At 47.5% G+C, this 13976-nt stretch overlaps 1 protein-coding gene across 3 annotated transcripts in view; it reads right to left on the bottom strand.

Annotated features, from left to right (window-relative positions):
- LOC147691857 (uncharacterized) overlaps positions 1-13976 on the bottom strand; it is a 496690-nt gene that overhangs the window by 35861 nt on the left and 446853 nt on the right. For all 3 annotated transcript variants that reach the window (XM_086938132.1, XM_086938131.1, XM_086938133.1), the window contains exon 15: positions 12245-12405. In XM_086938132.1, coding sequence (XP_086794258.1) covers positions 12269-12405 — 137 coding nt within the window. In that variant the 3' untranslated portion in view covers positions 12245-12268. The remainder of the gene's footprint in view (positions 1-12244; positions 12406-13976) is intronic.

A 13976-nucleotide genomic window follows, 5' to 3' on the forward strand; every position in this document is an offset into this window, starting at 1 on the left:
TGCACACAGGCCTTGCAATGGCAGGCCAGAGACACACTTTACAGGCTGCTTCTGTGGGTGGCACAACCAGTGCTGCAAGCCCACCAGCAGCATTTGATCTACAAGCCCTGGGCACACATGGTGCACTGTACTAGGGGCTGACAGTAAATCAAATAACCTAATTGTGGAATAACCAATCAGTACATCAATTTAACATAGGGAGCACTTGCACTGTGGCACTGATTAGCAGTGGCACAGTGCCCAAAGCATAAATCCAGCAAAAACATATCAAAACAGAGGAGGCAATCCGTCAAAAAAATGGAAGGCAGACTCACGCGCCCCCCATCCCTCCACCCACCCCCCAGAATAACAGCGTTGTGAACATTAATTCCATAAGATCTAGCCACCCTAACTATCTGTGACTTGCCAGCAGTGCTTATGTTGGTTGAAAATGCTAAGAATTAGTTTTTATTTTAAAAAAAGGCTTTGACAAAACATCAAAACAAGCATTTGCAATGCAATAGGTCTCGCAGTTATTAGACTTTGAGCTATTGGCATTGTAAATGGAAATGCCTTTTATTTATGTGTTGGTTTTGAAGACATAAATAAAAGGCATTGTCATTTACAATGCCAATAGTTCAAAGTCTAATAACTGCGAGACCTATTGCATTGCAAATGCTTGTTTCGGCTGAGACGCCGACAACGCAGAGCAGCCTTAATATTTTATGTAATGGAGTGAATCAAAAAACAAATAACCCTAACAAAATCTATGGATAGTACATGCAAAAAAAATCCACAAAAAAAAATACAAGACTACAATATTGACCGTATTTAAACAACTCCACATAAAAATGTTGTGCCTACAACTTGAATATGTTGGGGATGGGTTAGAATAGAACATAGTCACTGGAGGCTAGATGGCATATAATGTGCGTGACTAGGGAAGAAGCGTGGCCGAAATATCTCAAGGCATGGCTGGCGATAGATAGATAGAGTGAGGGCGATAGATAGATAGAATGAGGGCGATAGATAGAGTGAGGACGATAGATAGATAGAGTGAGGGCGATAGATAGAGTGAGAGGCGATAGATAGATAGAGTGAGGGGCGATAGATAGACAGAGGGCGATAGATAGACAGAGGGCGACAGATAGACTGAGGGCGATAGATAGAGTGAGGGGCGATAGACAGAGGGCGATAGATAGACAGAGGGCGATGGATAGATAGAGTGAGGGTGATAGATAAAGTGAGGGTGATAGATAGAGTGAGGGCAATAGATAGATTGATAGAGTGAGGGGGATAGATAGAGTGATTCTTCTGGAAACATACTTGGGCAGCCTTGAAGTCCCCTACCTGTTGCTGGCCGGGACAACTGAGCTCCCCTTCCCTGCTGGACCTGCTTCTCCGCGCTGGTGTTCCCGCTCACCCCCCGCCACCGCACCTTTGCACCTAAGGTGCGGCCGCCGAGTGGGGGCGAGCTTTCAGTCATACCTGGGAACTACAGGTTCCATCTCTCCTTGCGACCGGAAGCCGCACACTTGAATTCCGCGCCAGGAGGTGAACAAATACCTGCGTCCCTTTCGGCAGAGCGTGATTCTTCTGGAAACGGACTTGGGCAGCCTTGAAGTCCCCTACCTGTTGCTGGCCGGGACAATTGAGCTCCCCTTCCCTGCTGGACCTGCTTCTCCGTGCTGGTGTTCCCTCTCACCCCCCCGCCGCCGCACCTTTGCACCTATGGTGCGGCCGCCGACTGGGGGCGAGCTTTCAGTCATACCTGGGAACTACAGGTTCCATCTCTCCTTGCGGCCGGAAGCCGCACACTTGAATTCTGCGCCGGGAGGCGCACAAATACCCGCGTCCCTTTCGGCGGAGCGTGATTCTTCTGGAAACGGACTTGGGTAGCCTTGAAGTCCCCTACCTGTCGCTGGCTGGGACAACTGAGCTCCCCTTCCCTGCTGGACCCGCTTCTCCGCGCTGGTGTTCCCGCTCACCCCCGCCGCCGCACCTTTGCACCTAAGGTGCGGCCGCCGAGTGGGGGCGAGCTTTCAGTCATACCTGGGAACTACAGGTTCCATCTCTCCTTGCGGCCGGAAGCCGCACACTTGAATTCCGCGCCAGGAGGCGCACAAATACCCGCGTCCCTCTCCGCGGGAGCACCCGGGCTAAGCCCGGGACAAGGGCGGGACAAGGGCAAGACCATCTGTGGCCATCGGAGGCCAGAAGAGGCTGGGCTGGACCACACCCCTGATATCCGAGACATTGGTTAGTAGATATTTGCGTTCAATATTCTTTACTCTTGTTAGGCCATATGGCAGCTAATCGTAAGAATGTACATAGAGCGGGGGAGGTAGTCATTGGGTCAATGGACGCTTTTTTAATTAAAGCTGAATCTATATTACAACATGAGATAGCTCTGACGGAGAAGAGACTATCGCTAGGTAAAGCGGAGGTACAGAAAAGGTCCTCACTAGGCAAAATTAGCAATGCCAAATCGCCCGCAGTAAATCTCTATCCCACAGCTCTTATAAACAAGCTGGGTAACGATCAGGGGCCTGGTAGTGGACAAGAAGCAGATATATCCACTACTGATATGACCGAAAATAACCCTAGAGGCCAGTCCCTAGCTTCACCATCTCTTCATCTGGATACGTGTATACCACCCTCAAGCCTAATAGTGGTTTTTGGGGGGCCAGGCCAAAGATTGGTGTTAATCAGGCAAAGGGCAGGCAAATGGTCCTAACAAAGTCTATAAGTACACAAACAGAAAATGATAGTACCCTTTATGATATCGGGCTGGAGAGACGACTAGGGAAATTAGAGACAACAATGAAGGACTCCCTAGAAGCTATGTTAAAGGAGAAAGTGGAGGGCCTCGAAAAAGATCTGGTAGCAAGTTTAACACATTTCACGGCAAGAATAGAACATATGTATAAGAAACTAGGGAATGCGGAACGAATATCCTACTCGGAAGGGAGTAATCCTTTATCACATCATATTCCAATAGGGAGGGAAGCAGAGGGCCCAGTGATAGCTAAAAAACAACCCCAAAAGACCGTAAACCTGATTGAGGGAAACAAGGACCATACACATAACATAGCACATGATAACACTGGATACGCAGGTAGATTTACATCACAGGGAAGCCCATGTAAAACACTGGTCAAAACTAAGGCCTATAGCCCAAAAGGATCTGACTTGATGCCAAATACTGACGTTCTACAACTGCCACCGGCATCCTCACCCTATGTAATAGTTTTAACAGGGGTGCCCTCCTTAAAAAGAGACCAACAAGAACCCTGGCAAAACCTCTGTAACAAGGTAGTCGACTGGCTGGTAAAATTCAAGAGGTTCCACCCGGGAGATATCCATGACATCTTGATGGTCCGTAGGGTTGGGTGGTTGGGCCCCTCCTCAAAAGATATCAGAGGAGAGTGTGTGGTGATCAATTTTAGGCGCCCCCAACAAGCCAAGAAGGTCTTACACTGCATGGAAGAACCCCACAGTGTAAATCCGCTTATTAGTGCACTTCCCCTGGGGTACTTCTACAAACCAATGTATGATGGCAATCCAAGACAGCAGTCTCTTCCAGTCTCGTTAGAGAATAGATTTGATGGCTTTGTTAATCTAGAGGAGGTGGATTGACTACTTAAACCTAGTTTAATTACATCCCCTCTGGAGGAAACCAATAAGGAGGTTGAGCGGGGTGAGGTAACCCAGACATCTACTACCAAGCACACATTAAATACATCGGGACCGGGTGCTACGGGCTCAGGTGACGATTTATTATTAACAACCAATAATAGTAGTATTAAGATTGCAATGGACAGTGGTTGTAAAGTCCAAAAAGGAGGAATGGGCGGTACACTCACTAGAGTAGAGGACACAGTTGCTCAAGTTAGCCAAGTGGTCCCACAACTGGCATTATCATTGAGAATTCCGGAAGTCAAATTTATGTCATGGAATATAGCGGGCCTGTCGAGGAACCTCCAGGACATTGTCTGGTGCAGATACACCGATGAGTACGATGTAATACTGCTACAGGAGACATGGGCCTTAGATACTCCCCATAGGCTTGGATATAAAACCTTTTGCCGCGAAGCTATTCCGTCTGTAAGAGGAAGAGCGTCTGGGGGTCTTGTGATTTGGATAAAAATTACAATGGAAATTGAAGTTACCCCCCTCTCTATTCCATCCCAGGACCTTCTGGGTGTAAAGATGGTGACTTAAAAACAAAGAAATTGTCCATTTAATGAATGTATACAACAGGCCTAACCCTTTAAACAAGGAATCTAGGGTAATAGAGCAACTTGACTCGTATCTTGATTCCTTGGGGTTTAACACGCATAAAATAGTAGGCGGGGATTTCAACTGTAAATTTGAGCCATTATTGGGTCTTGATAATATATTTGACGATCAGGACCAGGCAAACAATATCCCTGCACTAGATAGCACAGGGGAGGTAAAATGTACGGTTGCAGCAACCCAAATTTTACAGTTAACTGTGGGGCATGACCTAAGGCTTGCAATGGCCACTTCCAGTCAGATAGACCAACGGCCCCAACATACCGTAAAGGCAATGCCAAGTCGCATATAGATTTTATATTGGTTTCCTTAAGCTTATGGTACTTAATCAATGATTTTAAAGTTGTCTTCAGGACAGTGACCACCTGCCGCTACAATTAACCTTGGATTCCCAGCCTTTTTTAACTAGCAAAGTCGAAGGAGATGCACTAAATGGGATGGACGGTGTTTCCAGATATCCAACAACAGGCCTGCTGTGAAATGGCCTTACATTCTAGCCAGGGAAGCTATGATGGCAAATATATATAACACCTTCTCAGATACTGTTGCATCCTGTCAGAACCACTCATTAGGCGCACAGGGGTGCTAGACATGCACTACCTACTGGTAGATGCTTTAACACCTCTTTTGAGTAAAATCTATGAGAAGGATAACATTTCAAATAGTAGTCACACTAACTTAAGTAACCCTTGGTACAACAAAGAATGCCGCGTAGCCAAGACTCACCTGATCCAGGCAGTTAAAACTAAGAATATACAGGGTATAAGAGTTAGCAGACAAGCTTATAATAAGATCCTTTTACAGTCGAAGAAAGCCTGGGATGAGGACATTTGGGAGGACTTATTACCTGCAGCTAAAATGAGGGATCAGGGTACTTTCTGGAGCCTAATATCAAAGGGGAATAAGTCGGGCAGAACCTCTATGGGCCTATACTTAGATGAAAAAACATGGTGTGACCATTTCTCTAAGTTATACTCTCAAAATGAGGATGGTTCGTGTATAGAAGAACACGAGATGGAATTAGCATCCAGCTCAGTTACCTTACATTTTAACTTAGAGGAGACCATCCAGGCTTTACAGGCCATTAAACCAGGGAAAGCCCCAGGACCTGACAAGATCCCTGGTGACCTGTTAAGACATGACATGGAAGTCTGGGGACCCTATTTAAATTATTTATGTAACTCCATAGTAGCAGGCACGCAGATTCCTGAGACTTGGAAAGGGGCAGAAATATTAAAAAAATGTAAAAAAAAGGGCTCGGTATGATCCAGCTAATTATCGCCCAATTAGTTTAATTGATCTTTTACAAAAAGTCATTGCCAGACATATTTTAAATAGACTTCTAAGTTGGATGGACGAGACTCAGGTACTGACCAAATATCAGGCAGGGTTCAGAATAAAAACCAGCACTATAGACCAAGTATTCAGGTTCACATGCATCTGCTGGAAATATATTAACATAAGGAAGGGCAGTTTGTACGTAGCTTTTATGGATCTAAGGGCTGCCTTTGATCTAGTCCCTCGTACCCTTTTGTGGGACACATTAAAAAACATGGGTGTCCCAGGCGAACTACTCGCAGAATTAATTAGACTCCACACTTGGAATTTCGCCAAAGTAAGATGGGGGGAAGGGAGGGGAAGTAACTAAAGCCATACCTGTGAGACGGGGCGTACGTCAAGGCTGCGTATTGGCGCCTATGCTCTTCTCACTGTATATTAATGACATACCTGCATACCTGGGGAATTGTAGCCATGATTCACCAAAACTGGGGGGCGAAGTGATCTCAGCCTTATTATTCGCTGATGACACTATCCTTATTTCACAAACTCCTAAGGGACTCCAAAATTTGGTGAACTCTTTCTATAGTTATTGTGTGGAAAAGGGACTAGAAATCAACTCATCTAAAACTAAATATATGTCCATAAACCCGCAAAAATCATTTCAAAAGAACTTGGCCTTAAATAACCAAAAACTGGAGTACGTGGGGAGCTTCAACTATCTGGGTATTACGCTGGATAGTAATTTGTCTTGGAAGGGGCACCTGGAAAAAAGCTGAATATCTCTTAAACAGAACTCGATGTCCATACTAAAAATTCATGGAGGGAGCCACTCCAAGGCTATTACACCAGCATTGGAAGTTTTTAAAGCTAAGGCCCAATCAGCGGCACTATATGGGGCTGAGATTTGGGGGTCATCCAGCAGGAAGAACTTTGAACGGGATGAAAATAAATGTATTTGCAGCCTACTTAAAATACTGTCTAGAACTCCCCTAGTACCAGTGTTTTTGGATATTGCTATTAAACGTACTGATCATCAAGCAACTTTAAGGCCGTTATTGTATTGGGTCAGGATATGGACCACTTCAGAATTGATTAATTATAGAAGTGGCCTGTTAGAAATCATGCAGATTGACAAGTATAAGAATATTGCGTGGCTAAAACACATCTCATCGTGGTGTATTAGGCTAGGGCTATCCCATTACTGGGAAGAGCCCTTGAGATTGACACCTCATAGCAAAAAGCTTCTAAAGTCCACCTTTTGGTCCTATATTAACAATGATATACTGCAAAGTTCATCTATTGGTACGCTGACCCAGACGTTCTTGTCTGTTAAGGATAGTGCTTCCTTCGAACCCTTTATGAACGAGGTAGGTCCTCCTTTGGCGAAATCCTTATATCTACAATTTAGATATGGGGTCCTACAGACAAAAGCATATACCTGCAAGTGGGGGGGGGAGGGCACTAAGGATACTGATTTGTGTACTCTTTGCTCGCAAATGGTGAAGGAAGATGATGTTCATTTACTTTTCTTTTGCTCAGTATATAAGTCCCCTAGGGCTTGATGGATTAGATCTTTATGTAAAAATATGGGCGTTAGGTCCTTTAAAAAGGCTGAACGTATATTCAAGTCTGACACTTCACAAATGGTAGTGTTCTGCACAAGCAGGTTTCTTTTTAATGTGTACCTGATTAGGAAGAAGCTTGGTTTGTAGCTATAATTTAATTAACCTGATTCTAGTGTCCGCCATCTTTGCACATTTGTATATAGTATGTTTTAAAAGATTTAATTTTTATTCTGGCTATTAAATTAAATTTTACTGTATTTATGTACTTAAATTGTAGGTTTTAGGGCGAAAAATGTAAATATGGATTAATTGTATATTTATTTCTGTTCCAACTCATTGTTGCCTGCTCACTTGGATATTGTCTGTAAAATGTTTTTATAATGTTGCTTTTATGGCTAAAAGATAGCCGAAATAAAGTTGAACGAACGAACGATAGAGTGAGGCCGATAGATAGATAGAGTGAGGGCGATAGATAGATAGAGTGAGGGCGATAGATAGAGTGAGGGTGATAGATAGAGTGAGTGTGATAGATAGATAGAGAGAGGGGCGATAGATAGATAGAGTGAAGGAGATAGATAGAGTGAGGTCGATAGATAGATAGAGTGAGGGGCGATAGAGTGAGGGCGATAGATAGACTGAGGGCGATAGATAGATAGAGTGAGGGCGATAGATAGAGTGAGGGCAATAGATAGATAGAGTGAGGGCGATAGAAGAATAGAGTGAGGGCAATAGATAGAGTGAGGGCGATAGATAGATAGAGTGAGGGCGAAAGATAGAGTGAGGGCAATAGGTAGTGTGAGGGCAATAGGTAGAGTGAGGGTGACAGATAGATAGAGTGAGGGCGATAGATAGATAGAGTTAGGGCGATAGATAGATAGAGTGAGATGGCCTCGTGGTGGACGTGGTGGTGGACGTGGTGGTGGTGGAGGTGGGGGTGGTGGTGGTGGAGGTGGGGGTGGTGGTGGTAGAGGTGGGTGTGGTGGTGGTGGAGGTGGGTGTGGTGGTGGATGTGGTGGTGGAAATGGTGCTGGTGGACGTAGTGGTGGTGGACGTAGTGGTGGTGGTGGATGTGGTGGTTGTGGACGTGGTGGTGGTGGATGTGGTGGTGGTGGTAGACGTGGAGTTGGTGGATGTGGTGGTGGTGGATGTGGTGGTGGTGGATGTGGTGGTGGTAGACGTGGTGTTGGTCATAGTGATGGTAGAGGTGGTGGTGGTAGTGGTGGTGGACATGGTGGTGGTGGACGTAGTGGTGGTGGACGTAGTGGTGGTGGACGTAGTGTTGGTGGATGTGGTGGTGGTGGAGGTAAGTTAGTTAGTGAGAGAGTGAGTTAGTGAGAGAGGGAGAGAGAAAATAATCAGGCAGAAGGAGAGGAGGGAGCAGTGCATCAGTGCAGTAGGACGGGAAGAACAGGAGAGCAGGTCAGGAGAAGAGGGATCTGAGGACATAGCAACATCGGGGCAGATGGGGAGGGATCTTAAGGGCAGTTTACCAGGGTAGAGGACAGTGAAGAGCAGAAATGGGGCAGGAGTGGAGAAGGCATGGTAGCAGTGGGGTAGAATAGAAGAGGCAGAAGAAGATAGGGGAGGAAGGGGAGGTGTAAGGGAGGAGGAGGAGAGGAGGGAGCAGTGCATCAGTGGAGCAGGACAGGGGGGAGAACATGAGATCAAGTCAGGAGAAGAGGAATCTGAGGACATAGCAACATCGGGGCAGATGGGGAGGGATCTTAGGGGCAATTTACCAGGGGAGAGGACAGTGAAGAGCAGAAATGGGTCAGGAGTGGAGAGGGCATGGTAGCAGCGGGGTAGAAGAGAAGAGGCAGAAGAAGATGGAGGAGGAAGGGGAGGGAAAAGGGAGGAGGAGAAGGAGGAGGAGAGGGAGAAGGAGAAGAGGAGAGCGGAGATGAGAGGAGAGGAGCAGTTTTTAGGAGGTATTATGACAGTGGAGCAGGGCAGCAGGAGGAGGTGGTACGGGCAAACAATTGGGGGTGGTAAAGCAGGGAAGGAGAGAGCAGAGGAGATGGAAAGGGTGGCTAATGGGGAGGTGGAAATAAAGTGGGGGGTCAATGGAACACAAACAACTATTTAAATGGGTGCAAGCATCCTTCTGAGATCACTGCAAGGCACATACCAGCGCGCGCGAATGACATGCATTAATCAAGCGCCAAGAGGGCGTTGAGCGCTATAACAATGGGCGGTTTTGTCAGTGTTAGAACTCACTTGCATTGTGTACTCTTGTCAATATTAGGATGTGATTTTGGACTACAATTTTTCATCAGGGAGATGGTGCACCGACCCTGGAGACCTCTGAAGTTTGAGTGCTATGCGTTCTCAGTGGAGCGCTTAGTAGGGAAATCTCTCAGCACCCTCCGGTGGTGGAGCGGAGTTCTCCGCCTGCGCTTAATTTTGACGAGCTGTTGAGGGCAGCCCTTAAATTTTGCACACCTCTGACCTAAAGCAGGGCCTGCTCTCATTGCCTAAGGGGGAAGCAGATCAGCCGCTGTGACTCGAGCCTACCAGCACCTCGGGGGTATGCATGCAGCACCACTGCATCAAGCTGGGGTAGGGCTCGCAAAAGGCCCAAGGGAGCAATCCCGTCGTCACATGCGGCACGAGCACCACTCTCACCTCGAAGGAGCGTGTGGCCGCTGCACACAGTCTCTCATCGCTGGGGGCCCACAGAGAACCCCAGCAGCAACACTCCCTCGTCGCCAATGTTGTGTCGGCGACTCTGGGGCATAAGGAGTGCCGACCAGGGTGCAGGTATTCGATCAATCAATCAATTGTGTTTTATCTTTGCATACTGCTAAGCCTTGTAGAAAGGGTGACATGGAGACTCTGGGCTTACTGGTCTGGGGTTCTAGCGCAGGTGCTTTCGCTGACCCCGCCTGCCCAGCCCGCTATTTATTGCGCGTGGCCCACTTGATCCCGGGACCACACCAAAAAGCCTGCACCACGGGTACCAACTTCTAAATCCCCCCCCCCGCGTGCACATTCTTAGATTTAAATCAGTACGTACCAGTTAATTCACTGGTATGACATTACACCTCCCTCCCTCCCTCTGTCTCCCTCTCTTTCTCTCCCTTCTCCCTCTTTCGCTCCGTCTCTCTCCCTCTCCCTCTCTGCACAGTACAGTGCACATATGCACACGCAAAGCTTGAGCAATAGCCACATTAAATATATGTTCGTAGCCGCCTGTAAGCACAGCTGCCACGAGCTGCGGGCCCTCTGCCCTGGGGCTCCGCCTTCCACCCACGGACAGACACAGGGGCTGGGGCCTAAGACTGCCCGGCCTCTGCAGCTGCCTCTCTGGGGCGGTCAGAGCCATTTCCTGGATCTGAGAAAGAGTTGCCGAGCTGTTGGTTAGGCTGAGATTTCGACAGCTGCAGGAAATGTGAGATAGAATGAGGTGCCTTGTCAGAGCTGTAGTGGAGCACCAGAGCTGTAGGGAGACAGGAGAGGTGGGATTGCATGTGTTTTACAGGTCAGGATCGAGATGCCTTGGCAGAGCGTGGGGATTGCAATTCAGGATATTGAGCGGTTGCTGCAGGTCATGTCTGGTGTGCCTTGGTGGAGCTGTATGGGGGCAACAGTAACACAAAGAGGCAGCAGTTCAATATCGAGGTGTCTTATGGGGATAGTGGGTGTGAAGAGCGGTGTGCAGCTTCAGGTGCCGTAACAGAGCTGTGGGGGTTGGAGGGGGGCGGTGGGGTGGGTGGGGGCAGGAGGGGGTTCATTCCTGCACCCACAGAAGGTGCTAGTGGGCAAAAAATGAGGCGCTTCGTCAGAGCTATGTGGGAATAGCAGTTCTAGGAATGCATGGGCGCCTGCTGATCTATATTGAGGTGCCTTGGCAGAGCTGCATGAAGATATCAGTGCTGGAACCTAAGGGGGTGCTGCAGGCCAGGCCTGGGGTGTCTTGGCAGATCTGTGTGGGTTTCAGTACTTGAAAGTAGTGGAATAGGAGGCGGGTGCTGCCAGCCTGGACTGATGTACTTTGCAAAGCAGTGTGAAAGAAGTTTAAAACAGGCAGTGCGGGGGCCGCCACGGGAGGAGCACAAGGCCAAACAAACCTCTTGAGGGCGGGCTGTGGCATCTTGACATGCAGCGTGTTGCCTAGCATTGACTGGCACAGGAAGGAAGAAGGGAAAGCGGGGTTTCCTATAGAAAAACAGTATTGCTGATTTTTCACGGCTTGAGAGTGGGGTGGGGGTAGAGGGAAGAGAGGAACAGAAGACACACTCAACCTTTGCTTGACATACGAGGAGGGGGGAGTGAAGGCGACTTGGAATGCCTATGCGCAGCCCAGCTCTTGGGAAGACTTTTTTTTCAGCTTGCTAAATAAACAAGACGTGCAGTGCGAGTGCCGGTCCCGCGAGAAGGGGCGGGACTGTGAGAGCCGATTCCGACGCGTGCCTTGGGATTGGGCCGCGCGACGTCACGTGAGCTGTCTATGGTAGAAGCTCACGAGCGCGACCCAATCCTAAAGCGCGCGTCGTAATCCGACTCTGAAAATGCCTTTCCCATTGAGAATGCTGGGCGCACGACCAGGTCATGTCTCCCCTCGTCGTTTATTCGGCTGAGACGCCGACTATAGTTCTCGCTGCGAGAACGCGCTTAGCGCGTTCGTCGTATTGAGACCTAAAAAGTAGGTCAAAAATTGACCGGTGGTAGCTCTCTCTGGATCTGCGGTAACTGGCACAGAAAAAAAAGAACAGATGTCATTGCACTGGGGTGGCACCTATAAACCCACCACCCATGTCACTTTCGGCATGGATGCGGAGCAGAATGACACCATCTACCGGCGCGGAGAGGTACTGCTCGAAATCATTCCTGATCCAGTCTGATGCCTGGGGATTATTCTACGGTAAGGAATCTACAGCTAGAAGGCTCTATCAAATACACAAAGGTAAACTGCTGAGTAGAGCTGACTTTAGTGCTAAGGACCAACATCATTGCAAGCTATTGAAAACTTTTGGCCAAATACCCTACTAAAGGCTTTTGTCCCACGTGCCTTTATTTAGCTAATCATGACATGCAACTGCACAATGACATTACTTTTGGTCGGCCCTGCATTTCTGCTGTCAGTAAACTGGGACCCGTTCCAGCAAGTGCAGACTTACCTATGCTGCCACACTTGTGCTCCGTCACACACTGCTACCATCAGAAGAAGCAGGTGGGCTGGCCTCTGCTGACCGCTTTGGAATGGCTGCTATAGCACTGCCGAGGAGACCCCGTCGAAGCACGTAAGGGCAGGCGGGACCCGTGGGAATATCTGCAAAACCTGAGGAGGAACAAATAACATGCATCAATGAGTAACTTGTGAATTTCAGACCAATTCTGTGACCAATTAAAACACTCAGCAACAGTCAAGATGCAGATCAGCTCAGAATGCATATCTCTGTGCTCTGTCATTATGAGACTTTTGGTCACTGTTTACTGCTTGGCCTGTGAGAATAAGGGATTTTCTCTGTGCAGACGTGCCGATGAGAGTAAATATCATTGTACCCTTGTTGCGTGTTTATCTAGGTTCCTGATCGATACTGTGACCTTATGCCCCTATTCGGCTATAAATCCATTTATTCCCTATATTGGCATAACCGTTCAAGTGCGATTTTCTGAAAAGTCATCTCTGGCCTCACACGAACAGAGCCACATTTCAGCATAGTTCCCTCTGCCACTTCCTTTGCGACCAATTAGTGCAATGACAGAGCAGCAGTCACTATCTGATATTCCTAGATAACACTCCGAGTTCTTCAACAAGATAAAAACTTAGCAAACATGGAAATCCCCGCTTGCTATGTTTTGATTAGTAATGGAACTCTAATGAGCAACTGATAACTATCACTTCCTAGTGACATCTTTAATTGACGTCTTATGTCCAGCAAACTTGCGTCAAACCCGGCACCTGTCAGGTATAAATATTACCAACGTTGCCTTAAGCAATGGAGAGCTACTGTTGCTGATGCCAGCTGCCTGCATGACCCCGTGTTGGTAAATCTAGCACTCTGTCGCTGCAGCCTGCTATCCTGTGGTGGTGAAGCTGCTGATACCATTATCGCCGCTACAGCGCGAACTATGGTGCAGTACGCTTAAGGAGCTGAACAGTCGTCCCCCTGCGAAGACATCCAGCAGATTCCAGCTGCCCGCGGACGCTGTCCCCCCTCCTTCCTCGACGCGCTGAAGAGCAGCCGCTGCCTTTCTCGTGCAGAGAAATCCAGCTACAGCGTTTCCGGTTTACCCTCGCAGGTGACTGGGATATCGAGAGAGACCCCTGAAGGAGATACCAATCCTCCATCATTCTATTCAGAGGTATGGTTTTTATCGACTAAACCCTTAGACAAGAATTCTTGAAACAAACCTTGGCAAAACCAACTTAACTTAAAGCTACTTACTTGCTCCCCTTTCACGTGTTAGGCTTAGGTCAGGCACACTGGGGTAGGCTTAGTTAGAAGCACCAGTTGAGTATGTTAGCCTAATGTATATATGACTGTATAAATGTTTTATTACTTTTAAACCATTGTATGGCTAAGAAACCATATCAATGCTTTTACAGTTCTATCTCGCAATACTTATCTTACTGTACGTACTTTTTATAATAACAATTATTGCAATTGTGGCAATACATTTCTCTTGTACGAGAAGAAAGACTGTTCAATAAATGTTAACCCTTTATTGACAAACGCCCGTCTCTCTATTCTCTACATCTCGTGAAAGTAAACTGCACTAGACTGACTGAGTGAAATACATGTCTATTGTTTCACACGACCCTAGAGATTGACTCTTGATCTGAGGAGCAAAGTTGTCATGTTGCACGGTTGTTGGAAAACTGAATCCCTTCTTGTCTGTGCCAAG

The sequence above is a fragment of the Lissotriton vulgaris genome, chromosome 9 (assembly GCF_964263255.1).
Source record: "Lissotriton vulgaris chromosome 9, aLisVul1.2, whole genome shotgun sequence".
Taxonomy (NCBI): domain Eukaryota; kingdom Metazoa; phylum Chordata; class Amphibia; order Caudata; family Salamandridae; genus Lissotriton; species Lissotriton vulgaris.